Raw genomic sequence first — 14432 nt, forward strand, 5'->3', positions numbered from 1 at the left:
ATTCAGTGCAAATGACAAATTGAATAATAGTTGTGAAAAAGTTGAGTAAACGCTCTCGAAAACTATTTTGCTAGCTTCTGCTCGTAACTGTATCTGCAGCTTTATTTCAGCTACTTTACAGCACAGCGCTGTTGGGTGGCTACCCCCTGCGATCCTCTACGCTGCTCCGGTGTGGGAATCATGTGCACAGACTCACAGGAACAAAATTCAGGTCGCTCAGAATAGAGTGCTGAAGATGGTTCTTGATCGTCCTTTCGACACTAGAATAACAAATTTACACGAAGAGGCAGGCATTGGCAAAATAGATTCCAGAATTCACGAAATTAAGACTAAATTTGCACAAAATGTAATTTATCAGAACATGCTTTGATAAGCAATTTGTATATAGTAGATTAGGTGTATATAGTAGTTGTAGGTTAGTTATAGTTGTAAATAGTAGTTATAAGTAGTCTCCTTTTTTCAAATTTAAAACAAACCAATCCCACCAAGGTGGTCATTCTTAAAACAGGCCTGATAGGACTAGGAACTGTAATTAATAGTAATTGAAATTTCAAAGGAACTAAAGTTGAAAAGACGCGTCTGTGTCGCTTGATAAGTAATACATGTAAACCACACAAATTCAGGAAATATAGAACATTTGAAGTAAAAAAAAAAAAAAGTGGGTGGCTACCCAGAAATCGAGAAACAGCTAATGGCTCATCTCGGTAACCAAAAATGTCCATCAGAAAGTATTTTTTTTATACTTTCTGAAGTTTATTTAATCTATACTTAGAAGTTTCTTAAAACTTTCCCTTGGAATTACCTTTCACCTTTGTTCGTAAGTTATTTTCCAATTCCTCCCGGTAAGTTATTTCGATTTTCCTCGGGAGCTTCATCTGGCTTCGCTCGAAAGGTTCTTCCGTCTTCTTCCGCTAGTTTTCTTTTCTTAAAAATTCCCTGAAATATTGTGCTAACTTTTCCTTGAAAATTCTACCAATTTTCAACGGAAATTTCTTTCGACATCTCCCAAAAATATATTTTTTCTCTTACACCAAATATTATATATTAAAAATATGGTTCACTTCCAGAATTTCCGTACGTTTTGCAAAAGTAATACCCTTTCCCGATGAGAAAGGCGACTAAAAACATTCGTGGCCTTATTATTTAAGCGTGTAATCAATTCATAAATTTAGTCAAATAAAAGGTGTGGCAAGCATTGTTAGCTTTCTCATGCATGTTACACGCCTACCCTGACGTCATTTCATTGTACTCCGTTCAGACTATAGATAACGTAATTACGAAATATAATATGATATCATAAGTGTCTTAATTACGTGATATCTGCTAAAGTTTGAATGTACTATTAGCACAGAGAACAGATGAAAAACTAGTGCAAAGATTCCTATTCGACTTAAGCGCCACTAACGGCGACTTCGCCACTTAAAATCCCCCTTTGACATCCTGATGGCACTGGCATTGCACAACTTGTATCGATACTAGCGCCAAATTGGTCGAAAGTGGATAATTTATAGAGGAAATCAGGAGATGCTGGCGCCAAGTAACGGCGATTTTCCTTCTTATCTTTACACAAGTTTCTGACCGAAGTTGGACGTCTATTCCCTGTGGTACCAATGCTACCGACGCCAGGGAAGAAAATCTCGGCGGCGCTTAAGATATAAACTAATTTTGGATATTTTTTTTACAGTGTAAGTAAAATTTTACTCTACTGTGAGTTGTTTTTGATAGCCTTGTTATGCTCAATTTACAGTGTACACGTTATTGAAAAACTCCCAAAATTGGGACCGGTCAAAACTGAACCTACCCAAAAATGGGTAAACATGCATTTATCCAAATCTGGTTAAACGTACCTGCAACATAAACTGGATTACGGTTACTCAGATGAGGGAACTTGATAAAAGGGTAAAATTTACCCATTTTAATAGAAATCAGTTGATATGACCGCTGCAGCAGCTCTATCGAATATAACCTCACCCAACTAGCTCCTCTAGCCTGTTATTGATTGTTGAAGCCGTATTGGCGGAAAAATATAAACTAACAATATATAATACTAATACGACATTGAAATACCCAAAAAAACGATACTATTACAAATCAAGACCAACAATTGAAAAGGTCTCAACGGCATTTTGTAAAAAGACCTTGTAAAGCTACACGAAACGAAAATCAATTATTTTATTCATGTGTTTCACTTATACATTTTTGCCAAAACATCAGCCTTATACATTCCTCAAGACAAACCACATTGGTCATATAAGAATGTATAAAGGGTATGTGTGACCGCTTATACATTTCATTAGACACATGATCTTCATTAACTTTTTACAAGGCGTCTGCTTATTAGTTGACTTATTCATTTTATGAATAATCAGCAATAGAAATTTGCCAAAAGGTATAAGGAGATTTCTGTCCGTATATTTTGTCACGACCCGAAGTCCGCCAACGCAAACCAACAAAATTAATAGGTAGGGGAAATTCTCCTCTACCCGAATGCGTTTTAGGTTTGCAAATGTAGGTTTCGTTTCGCGAGAAAATTGCCTTACAAGGTTTGTTTACAAAATGAAGTTGTGGTCTTTTCAATTGTTGGACTTGAAATGCTAACCATTTTATTGAAATTTGATTTTAAATGAGATCTATAAATAAGGAACTACAACAAACATTTGGCATCGAGAAAAGCGTCACAGAATATCACCTAGAATAAGGTAATGCACCCCGTAACGTGGCTAGATCACCTTTTCGTGGTACGTTACGGGATGTAAGATCTACCACCGATTCCTAGTCCTGACTACTTTAAACTAGGGGAACAGGATTTTTCAGTAATCCAAGAAACACATCTTAGTCCTTGTTACTTTTTATGCCTTGTTGATAGTGACAAGACTCGGCTTTGCCCACCAAGGATGATCTTGAAACAAGGAGAAAATGAGTTAGTCTTCATCTATGTGATTCCTAATCTTCTATTCGTTGTTATCTAGTTTGAAGTGGTTAAGACTAGGGTTCTGATGCATGGTCATTATCGGTGTCATTCCATAATTTTGTTGCTAAGGAATCCAGTTTTGATTGACAAAAGGGCGCGCCTTTGGAGGGTGTTCCAATACTCCGAAGGGTATAAATAGCGGGACCTTCCAATTTGAGTCGGATCCTTGCGATAAATTCAAGAACGACAACTGTAAAAAAAATCGAATACTTCATCATTTCTCAATAGTGATGGAGTAATACGACATGCACTAAACTAAGGACACAGGATAGACTATAACAGATCAAATTACTGGCCGCAGTAGTGTTAGGTGCCGAACAGAGGAAAAAAAAAAGGTAATGCAAAGTCTAGAAACTAACAAAATACTTACTAACTATAGCTGCTGGTAGCTATTCGCCATGAAAACAGTTCCATCTTTGTACATTTTTAGCATCTGATTTATATATTTTGAGCATTAAAACTTTCACTGGCAGCGCAACGATCCCCCTTTCATACCTGCGTGATTTTTAACTTTGGCAAAAAATTATAATTATTTACCCAGAATCTGGGTAGATTCTACTCATCAGACCAAAACTAATTTACCCAGATTATGACAACTCCTTACTGGATACAAAAATGGGTGCCATCTACCCAGTCACTGGGTAGATTCAGAATAGCGTGTACTAGTCACCTTTTGCGTCACTACACTCAAAAAATATTGAAAGCTAAATAGTATAAAATCTACGCTAAATCGCCACTCTCCGTGCCGACGCAAAAGGTCGGTATAAAGGGAGGAGAATGCAAACTTAGTATAAAAATGATTTATGCCTGCCATAGTATGAAATCGAAATATTCTTGCAATGCAAACATACGGTTTATTCGAGGAAATTTATTTTCTGCTTCTTTTTCGATTCATGATTAATATTATTGTTTTCAAATCAAAATTCAAAGTTGTCTTAGGCAGGTTTCTTAATTATTTTCATTTTATAAATATTTATTATCATGATAAGCACGTTCGGTTTTGAAATGCTGACCGGATGATTCGTCGGACAGTGTTCTGATAACCAGTTTTTGGGATATCGATCGCTGGGCGGCAACGTCTCGAGCGAAGGCAAAACGCACCTACAGAAGCGATATTTCATATCTGGAGATGCGAAGTGAAGCAGGATATTTTACACTATAATTTATTTTACGATTCCTCCCGAAAACTTATTTCAACTTTCTTGGGAAGCTTCTTCAGCATCGCTCGAATGGTTCTTCCGTCTTCTAACACCAGTTATTTCAACTTCCCATGAACTTCAGGGATGTTTCCAGATTTTTATTACGGATTCACACTAGCTGCAGGAACTTTAAAGAAGTTCTGAAACTTCAGAAAAGTCTAGACTTTTGAGTAAATTCCGATAAATTAAAGATAGTTTCATTAACGTATGTTCAAATTCCAAAACCCGAAAATTTCAGGAACGTACAGTGAACTCCAGTAAACTTACGAAACCATCAGATATATTTTGGAAACTTCACAAGTTCAAAGAACTTCAGGGAAATTGAATGGTTTCAGGAAAGTTTCATTTGTTTCAGAGAATTGAGAGAACTTTAGGGATGCTCCTTGAACATCAGGACAGATCAATTGACTTCAAGGGAATGCTGATATTTGAAAGAATTTCCGAGAAACTCAGGCAATGTTCCACAAATTTAGGAAACGTAAGGGAAGTTAATGAACATTAGAACATTGTGAGAATATTTTATGGGAAATCCCATGCTTTTTACTGGCAGTGCCAAGAACTAAAATTTCAAAACTTGGGAAGATCAGAGATCTTTAATGCTAATGATAAAATAAATTCGAGAAAATTGTGAGAGCTCTTAAGAAATTTCGTAGTCTTCAAGAAAGTCCAGATACCTTCAGAGAGCCTCATTATAATCAGGAATCTTCCGAGTACTTGGAGGATGATCAGAGAACTCTAAAACAGCCCCATTAGCTTCGAGAAAATTACAAGACCTTTTAAGGAATTCCGTGGAATTATGGAATATTCCTAAGTGCATTCCAAGAATGTTCTGAAAACTTCAGGGGCATTGCGGGGTCTTCAGGGATGTTTTATGAATATCAGGAAAATTTGCTGGATCATTAGAATATCCCCCAGAAATCTCTATCTTCCTGAATTATGTCCTTGTTTCTTTCGACTGTTCCGTAGCCGCTCTGGCTCCCAAATTTCTCCAGAATATTCTTGCAATCTATCAGCTTCTCCAGGAAGTTTCTTCTGTCTTCTTCTGTGTGTCCATAAGTCATAGGTTTTCGACTTTTATTGGAAGGTTTCTCCAAACTTCTTCTGGCATCCTCTAGAACTGGCTACTTCTGGAATTTACTTCCATTTTCCGAAACTTTTCTGGCTTCCTTTGGATGTGACATCCGATTTTTTTTTCCGATGGTTGATTTGAATATTCACTAGCAGTTTCTCAATTCTTGTCTTGGTAGTTTCCGGATGTTTCTCCAACTTTTCTTAGAATTTTCCTCAAATTTCGTCCAGAAGAGCTTCTTTCTTTTTTCTCTGGATGTTCTTTCAGAAGCAAATTCAAACATTCCCCGGAGTTTTCTTTCATAATTTTCCTATCATAGTCCAAAAGTTAAAATTTTCACTTCCACAAATAGCTAAAATATAAAATAAATTAAAATAGTAAATACCGATAAATTACGATATTATAAAACCTTTGATACCGATAAACTTTAAAACAATCTGGCAACGCTGAAAAGAAGAGTAAACCATATTGTTAATTTATAATATTTGCTTACACCCTTCACCACCCCTCATCGTCGGATAAGTTTGTTAAAGGGGATGCTATACTCGATTCGTAACTTCCACAAAATTCTCCTTTGCTCGCTTTCTACTTTCTACATATAATTTTCACACTGCCTTACTATAATGGAACTATCAACTCTATACTTTCATCTCCTCATCTATCGTATTAAATGTCCGATTTAAGTCTGATATTTGAGGTAAAGCATCTCCGACTATGTATATCGTGAACTTCACGCATGAAGTAATAAAAACATGGTTGGAAATGATCCACGGTGCATACAAATTTTAAAAATTATTTATGGACAACTGTCTATACGTAGGGGGAAACAAGAATTTAAAAAAAGTGTCTAAGTAATTAATGAATAGCCCCTTACATTATTGAATGATTTTAGCCACGGCTTACCAAATTCGTTTTTAAAATATATATAATAAAATATTAATATATTAAAATCCATTGATATATGTCAAACACATTTATGTTGGATGCACCGACTCCGACTCTCCAACTCCTCAGTTCGCTAAATTCCTTCTGACTCTGACTTTAACTCCACAGCCCTGCTATAGGGACAGGATCATGTAAAATTAATAAGTAGTAATTAGTAATTATTTAGTAAAATTATGGCACGTGGACTCCATTTCCACGGCTTCCATTGTTCCTACTCAGTCATCAGTGTTCTCTGGACAAATAAATCACATGACAAATAGCCAGCACATTTCTCATGTCCCTGGTTAACGCCTTAAAAATTCTTCAACAATTGTTCACCACATGCCTACCTATCACAGCATCACCAAAGCAACAGTCAGAAGCCATCAGGCATAACTAGAAAGCATAATAAATTTATAATATGTAGTGATGATGATAGACAAGTTCACGTCTCCTCGGTAGCAGACCGGAATATCTCCTGGCCACTGCACCACGGCATTCCATATTGCATCATATTCATTACACAACTACCTGTCAATAACGGATGCTGTTTTTCCTTTTTCCCATTTCTCACACTCAACTCCCTGCAGCATATTAAAGTGAACCTAGGTCACTGCTACTGAAATTCTCCGTATATTGGCTAAATAAAACTGCTAGAATCAATGCCATAGAACATGTGCCACGACGGCGATAGTGGTGTCGTGTCTCGCTTGGCCTGAGGGATGTACTGCAGTTTAGTTTGAATGCTTACTAACAGCAGTGATATTGGTTGGCAATGGCATTCGATGCAAACGAGAAGTGAGATGGCCTGTCACACAATCGCTGCATCAGGTGCTGTAGGTAGATACCACCTACCTCGTTGAATCGGGACTAGGACTCACGCGAACGCTAAGGATGCATGTCCCTATGCTGTGTAGGTGCGGTGTACAGAAAATCTGCGAAGGAAAACGTCACTCCGGTAGGTACATGACAATGCGATAAAATGGATGGAAAATGGAAAGATTGACGTGTGAGCTGCGAGCTCGCTCGAGTGCACTGCTGACAATGCACGGTTTTCGAGCAAGGTTGGTGTGGGTGACACTGAAAAACGGTCCCTGCATCGAAATGGATGTCAATGATGAAATAACCGATGATGGTATAACTTCGTTGTGTTAGAGAATTTGTATCGTACTGAAATATGATCAATAAATGGAAATGTTCAAAATTAATAAATTCAATTCCACTCATTCACACGCTGTTCGGATCACGAACGCAAACTGAATTCTTAAAGCAGCCTTTTTTGTTGTGCAGCTTAAAACTGTAATATAAATTTTATTTAGCTTGATCATTTTTACAATTACTTTATCAACTTACATGAACAGTATTATCTTACACTTTCTCCGCTGTCTAACTACCGCGATTAGAAGCAAATTATTACGGCTAAACAGTAGAAGAAAGCAAGAGATTTTATTAGAATTCTTTCCTTTTCAGGTTATACTGTCTCGGGATCAACTTCACTACCAAGAATGATTTAATTTATAAATAATTTACTCTAATTCATTTTAACTACTACAACTTACATCTCAGATAATTACAGATACAGATTGCAAATACAGAAACCTCTCTTCTAAGTAATTTCACAATTTTTACTATATAAATTAAATAATGCTCTCTTCTTACACAATTCGCCAACCACATTACCGCAATAGTTTTTGTTTTGTTTTGTTTTGATGTCCTACCCGCATCCTACCTATTGACAGGTCAGAGAGCACAGTCATTTCGATCAGGTAGTACGATTTTCTACCGGTACATGTGTTGGTGAGGACTTGGCAGTGTGCCCAGTGGGCGGTGCCTCAACAGCCCCTCCCCGTAACTCTTGCGCAGACTGTAAGAAGCTAGAGTTCACGTCTCTTAGCTCTGGCACCGCCAGCTTTGCCACAGGGCGTCGATACACACCCTTACATGTGCGCACAATGGCCTGTCTAATGCGCCCATCCGAACTCCTTATCAGCTCCTGTACCATTCCACGCACCCAGGACTTACGGTTGTTGCCATCTGCCAAGTACACGACTTCACCTTGCATGAGTGGCTCAGAATCGGCATGCCACTTTGAACGCAAATTGATCGATGGTAAATACTCCTCCAACCAGCGCTTCCAAAGCTTGTCCGCCAACCTCTGCGAACGCTTATAAGTATCACGCAAAGCTTCAGCTTCTCCAGTTGTCGGCTTCCAAGTGTCACCACCGGTAGATGGCAACCCACGTATGAAATGGTTCGGCGTTAATGCTTCAACCTCTGCTGATTCCTGCGGAACGTATGTCAGCGGCCTCGTGTTTATCAAATCCTCAGCTTCAGCTAGAGTGGTCAGCAGGATCTCGTCTGTCAACTTCCGACCGTCATCGAAAACCTTCATCGCTTCCTTCACGGAACGGACGAGTCTTTCCCAGACCCCACCCATATGCGGAGCAGAAGGAGGATTGAAACTCCATCTGGTCCTCGCGTCAGTAAAAGTATCACAACATTCTGTATTTATACTTCTGGTTACCTCTTTGCTCGCACCGACGAAGTTTGTACCATTGTCGGAAAAGAATTCAATCGGCATTCCACGTCTGCAAGCGAATCGACGGATGGCCATTACGCAACTCTGTGTTGACAAGCTGTGTGTCACTTCTAAGTGGACGGCTCTAGTTGTTAAACAGGTGAACAGAGACACCCAACGTTTCTCTGTGCGACGGCCAACTGTGACTGTGATCGGACCGAAGTAGTCCACCCCCGAGAAACTAAACGGACGCAAATTTGGAGTAAGCCGTTGAACCGGAAGCGGTGCCATTCGTGGAATTCTTGGCCGACATTTGTGCACCTTACACCACATGCATTCTCGCATCACCTTCTTCAGCTGCGCTCTCATATACGGGATGTAGAATCTCTGCCGCAACTCGTTCGTAATAGTTTCTCGGTTTGCATGGCCGAATCTCTGATGATAGTATTCCAATAACCTGATGGTGATCGGATGTCCTCTTGGAAGAATGATGGGAAATCGTAACTCGAACGGGAGGAAGTCCGCTTCCTTTGTTCGGCCTTCATGCCGGAGTATTCCAAACTCGTCGACGACTGGAGACAGTTTGTACAGGTCACTATCCTTGTCAGCCTTGGGCAGGATCGTACCGGCGGGTTTCTGTCGGAGAATCCGGATTTCCGCTGCGAACCGCTCCGCTTGTGCCATTTTCCATAGAAGACGTTCAGCTTCTTGAAACTCCTTGTGAGTCAGGGGCTGTTCCTTCGCCGGAACCATCCGTCGCACTAATCCACGCATCTGAGATGCAGTCGGTAGGGTTTCGATCTGCTTTCCCTGTTGCTTTTTACGAATATTCCCTACGAACCGTAGCACACACGCCAACGTTCGCACCAGCACATTCCATTTGGAGACTCTACTCACATCTATCAAGCGCTCCGGCAAATCCAGATCGTGAAACAGAAACGTAGCCCGCAGTTCTTCTTTTGTGTTCGGCTTTACTACCGGCTGAGCCGGCCATTCTTCCTCCGACTGGTACAAGAACCCCGGACCATTGAACCAACGACTGTCTGAACCAAGCTGCGGCCCATTGTTCCACTTCGTCACTTCGTCCGCCACGTTGAGCCTCGTTGGTACCCAATGCCAATCAGACGCCATGGTTCTGTTTAGGATGTCACCGACTCTGAGGGCAGTGAAAATCCTATATTTCCACAGATCGGACACGATCCAGGAATGTACCGTACGCGAATCAGTCCACAGGAACACCTTCTTTATTTCCAGATTATGACTCTCCTTGATTGTGCTCACCATCCTCGCACCGAGTACGGCAGCCATCAGCTCCAACCGTGGTATAGTGTTCGGCTTGAGTGGCGCCACCTTTGACTTGGCTTGAACCAATGAACACCTCGGAACACCTCCGGCCAAGATTCGAAAATACGCAACGCAACCATATGCGCACTCACTCGCATCCGTAAAAATATGTAGTTGCAGTGAATCGTACTCCAGTGCCACGCCATCGCCAAAATGGTAACGAGGAATTTTTACCGCTTCGACAGCAGACAAATAACTGGTCCACGTTATCCACTTCTGCACCGAGTCATCGTCAATTGGATCATCCCACTCACAACCAGTCCTCCATAGATTTTGGATTAGTACTCGTCCATATATCGTAAACGGTGCCAGAAGACCCAGCGGATCAAACAGACTCATTACGCAGCTCAAGACAACCCGCTTAGTAGGACGCTTACCTTCGAATAAGTACGGCAGCAGATCATCTCTCATTTTGGTAGAAAATGCGAACACATCTTCAGATGGACTCCAGATGATGCCAAGAACACGTTCGGTGTCGGTCGCCTTGTCCCGATTGAAGTGCACAGCTTGGCTTACCTGCGTTTCACCCAGTTGTTGCAAAACGGCCACGGAGTTCGATACCCAATTCCTTATTTCGAAGCCGGCCTTGGAATGGACGTATCGGACGTCGCTTGCGCGCTGAACTGCCTCCTCGATGATTTGCGCACTATCGAAGTAGTCGTCTACGTAGTGTTTTTTTACAATCGCTGTCGCCGCCTCTGGGAACTCGGACTCCCACTCTTTAGCGTTCCTGTCCTTCACGTACATCGCTTGACTTGGAGAACAGGTCGCTCCGAAGATCGCACAATCCATCACGTACACTTGTCCACAGAAAATAAATCGTAACGCCTGCCTGTCTTCTGGCCGAATCTTCAACTGGTGAAACATTTCTCGGATGTCACCACCAAAACCGACGAGATATTCCCGAAACTGACAAATCACCGATGGGAGAGAGGTGAGATAATCGGGTCCCTTGAGCAGCTGCGAATTTAGCGACACTCCCTGTACAGTGGCTGCGGCGTCCCATACCAGACGTACTTTCCCCGGTTTTTTGGGGTTCAACACGACATTCAACGGCAAGTACCACACTTTCTTTGGATCGGCGGTGCCTAACTCCTCCTTCGTAGCTTTGTGGCAGTATCCTTTTCGTTGATACTCCACGAGCTGTGTTCGGACATTCTCCATCAGCTCCGGATTTTTGGACAAGCGTTTCTCCAGCAACTTCATGCGTCGTTGCGCCATTGGGTAGCTGTTTGGAAACTGCGGATCGTCTTCTTTCCATAGCAAACCCGTTTGAAAGCGCTCACCTGATTCACCTATCCTCACCGTTGTGCTTTCCATGATCTGCCGTGCACGCTGATCTTCACTCGACTCCGGAAGTAGATCTACCGAAACTCCTGCGTCTTCCAAAGCGTAATGAGACCGCAGAATGTCATGAAGTTCCTGATTTGATACGCCGGCACAAGAATGATGTCCAACGTACGGAGTGGAAATGTCTTGTTGCTCTTGTGGACCATACACTGTCCATCCAAGCTTCGACCTCACGGCAATCGGCTCTTCCGGCTTTCCGACCCGTGATTCTAACGGGGCGAATAAATGTATATGCTTGAGACCGATGAGAATCTTCGGTGGTTCCATCGTGTAATCCACCACCGGAAGGTTTTGCAGATGTGGATACTGACTGGCCACGTCAGCGTATCGTAGAGCCTGTCGTGGAAGGTTCAGCGATTGAACTGTGTGTACATTCTGAATCTGGAACCTCTCCTTCGATCCTCGAGCCGACAACGTCAATTGCAATCGCTGTGAGTCCCTTTCCAGCCGCGTCATACCTGCTGTCCAAGTGACACGTAGTGGTTGTGTTTGGCCCTTGACTTTAAGCTGGTTCGTCAGCGAGCTTTCGACCAATGTATAGGATGATCCTTCGTCCAGGAACGCCAGAATGTTGATAGCACGATGTCCGTGGTACAATGTCACCGCCACCATGCGGAAAATAACCGGTTGACACAATCCTATCTGGCTGTGAGTGTTGCAGTCCGATCGTAGAACTACACGAGGTTGGTGTAGCAACGTATTGTGTCGTTGTCCGCAATTCTCCACCTTACACACGATGTTCAACTTGCATGTCGACTTGCCGTGATCGTTCAGACATATTCGGCACAGTTCCCAATCATCTACGGCCTCCAAGCGTTCGACTACACTCAGCTTTCGAAACTCGGCACAGTTCCGAACCCTATGATCGGTTCTGGCACACATCGGACATGGCGTTCTTGATTCTCGACGTGGTTCGACTGGTTGCTTTATACCACCCGTTTTCGTTTCGGCACCATGTGTGTGGACGAATCCCTCGTACTCCTTACTTCGGTTGTTCTTCCCCTTCTTATTCGTGCGGTTGTCTTGTGGCGGCGGTACGTCGTTGAACACAGTTGCTTCACTAGCATCTCGTACTATCTCCGCCAAGAAGTTAGATAAAGTTCGCAGACTTACACATTTAGCCTGCCTTTTGTGCCGCACCCATTCCATTTTTGTACCAGCCGGCAGCTTTTCCACGAGCTCCTGAATCAACATCGGGTTGATTAGATGATCTCTCAGATTAGTCGCTTCCAGATGGTCGACAAGTTGCTGTACGACCATACCAAATCCTATGAACGAGGCCAGACGGTCGGCTTTTGGCGATTCAGCTTTGCGCACTTTTGCCAACAACGTATTCAGGAGCTGTTCCGGTCGACCATACAACATCCGGAGAGACTCGATTACTTGAGGCACTGCATTCGGTAGAAACAGCCGGCTTCGAACGGCCTCCAATGCTGGTCCCTTTAGACTCTCTTGCAAGCGTGCTAGATTTTCGATGTTGGAGAAACCACATGCTTCATTTGCCGTTTCAAAACTCGAGATGAACATCGGCCAGTCTTCCGGTCGTCCTGTAAACACCGGTAACTTTCTTGCGATGAATTGTCTAGCAGACAGTTGTGCCTTAGTTGGAAATCTTTGAATTTGTGAATTCGTAGGCTCACCGAGCTCTTCATCTTCCGATTCCACGTTTGATTCTACTTTCGACTCCGCTTCCGATTCCGAATTCGCTTCCGATTCTGCATCCGTATCCGCTTCCGATTCCGCATAGCCTTCCACTACTTTTGACGGGGTAGGGTCGTTAACTGTGTCAACAAACGTTGGGTTTTTCCCGACATTCTTCGGCGTCGAATGTTTGCTGTACGCACCACGGTAGTCCGATTGACCTTTCGCCAATCCTTTGTCCCCTCCCGTGGCCACTTTATGCACCGAACTCTTCTTAGGGGCACAAATCGCCTTCACCCTATCAGCATCCTGTCGAGTCTGTCGCATTTTCTGCAGTTTCCCATCCAGCTGGTTACGCATTTCTTGCTGCTCCTTACGGTAGGCTTCTTCTGCAGCAATCGCTTTCTCCAAATGTGCCCGTTCTATCTCGAGTTCCATCTGTCGCTTCTCCCGTTCCATTTCTTGACGTTGTTCAGCCAATTCTTGTTGGGCTTCCAGCCGCCTACGATGAACGAGCTTTTCCAACTCCATCTTCCGCCTCTGCAATTTTCGGGTTTCTTCTAACTGCAACAGCTCCCGTTCAAGTTCCTCCACTGATGAGTAAAGTGCCTCATTGGGGTCAGCAGCTGGCATACATCCGCCACCGTCTTCTGCGTTTTCCCCCTCTTCCGTATTCTGGTCGGAAATTTCCACAGCTTTTTCTTCATTTTCTGCATCATTTCCAACGGCACACTTGTCCTTGCAATCAGAGCAGCTCCAGGAAACATTTTTCACTTCGGCGGAAACTCCCACGCACTTGAAGTGGAACCATTGGGAGCAATTATCACAACCCACCATACCGGTATCAGCATCATCCGGAGCATTGCATCTCGCACAGCTGAAGCCGGTAATGTTCACATCGCGGATGTTCATTTTTAAGAATGTTCGGATCACGAACGCAAACTGAATTCTTAAAGCAGCCTTTTTTGTTGTGCAGCTTAAAACTGTAATATAAATTTTATTTAGCTTGATCATTTTTACAATTACTTTATCAACTTACATGAACAGTATTATCTTACACTTTCTCCGCTGTCTAACTACCGCGATTAGAAGCAAATTATTACGGCTAAACAGTAGAAGAAAGCAAGAGATTTTATTAGAATTCTTTCCTTTTCAGGTTATACTGTCTCGGGATCAACTTCACTACCAAGAATGATTTAATTTATAAATAATTTACTCTAATTCATTTTAACTACTACAACTTACATCTCAGATAATTACAGATACAGATTGCAAATACAGAAACCTCTCTTCTAAGTAATTTCACAATTTTTACTATATAAATTAAATAATGCTCTCTTCTTACACAATTCGCCAACCACATTACCGCAATAGTTTTTGTTTTGTTTTGTTTTGATGTCCTACCCGCATCCTACC

At 42.2% G+C, this 14432-nt stretch overlaps 1 protein-coding gene across 1 annotated transcript; it reads right to left on the reverse strand.

Moving 5' to 3' along the window:
- Nucleotides 1-7925: 7925 nt before the first annotated feature.
- On the reverse strand, nt 7926-13928 carry LOC135704254 (uncharacterized). Its single transcript, XM_065225722.1, has one exon. The coding sequence runs from the start codon at nt 13926-13928 to the stop codon at nt 7926-7928; it is 6003 nt and encodes a 2000-aa protein (XP_065081794.1).
- Between the last annotated feature and the right edge of the window lie 504 nt (nt 13929-14432).

This window comes from Ochlerotatus camptorhynchus, unplaced genomic scaffold, assembly GCF_037179485.1.
Source record: "Ochlerotatus camptorhynchus isolate MF236.1 unplaced genomic scaffold, CSIRO-AGI_Acam_v1.1 ptg000232l, whole genome shotgun sequence".
Taxonomy (NCBI): Eukaryota; Metazoa; Arthropoda; class Insecta; order Diptera; family Culicidae; genus Ochlerotatus; species Ochlerotatus camptorhynchus.

Excerpts from the sequence above, each read along its gene's own strand:
- LOC135704254 (XM_065225722.1), bottom strand. The coding sequence starts at position 13,928 with ATGAACATCCGCGATGTGAACATTACCGGCTTCAGCTGTGCGAGATGC.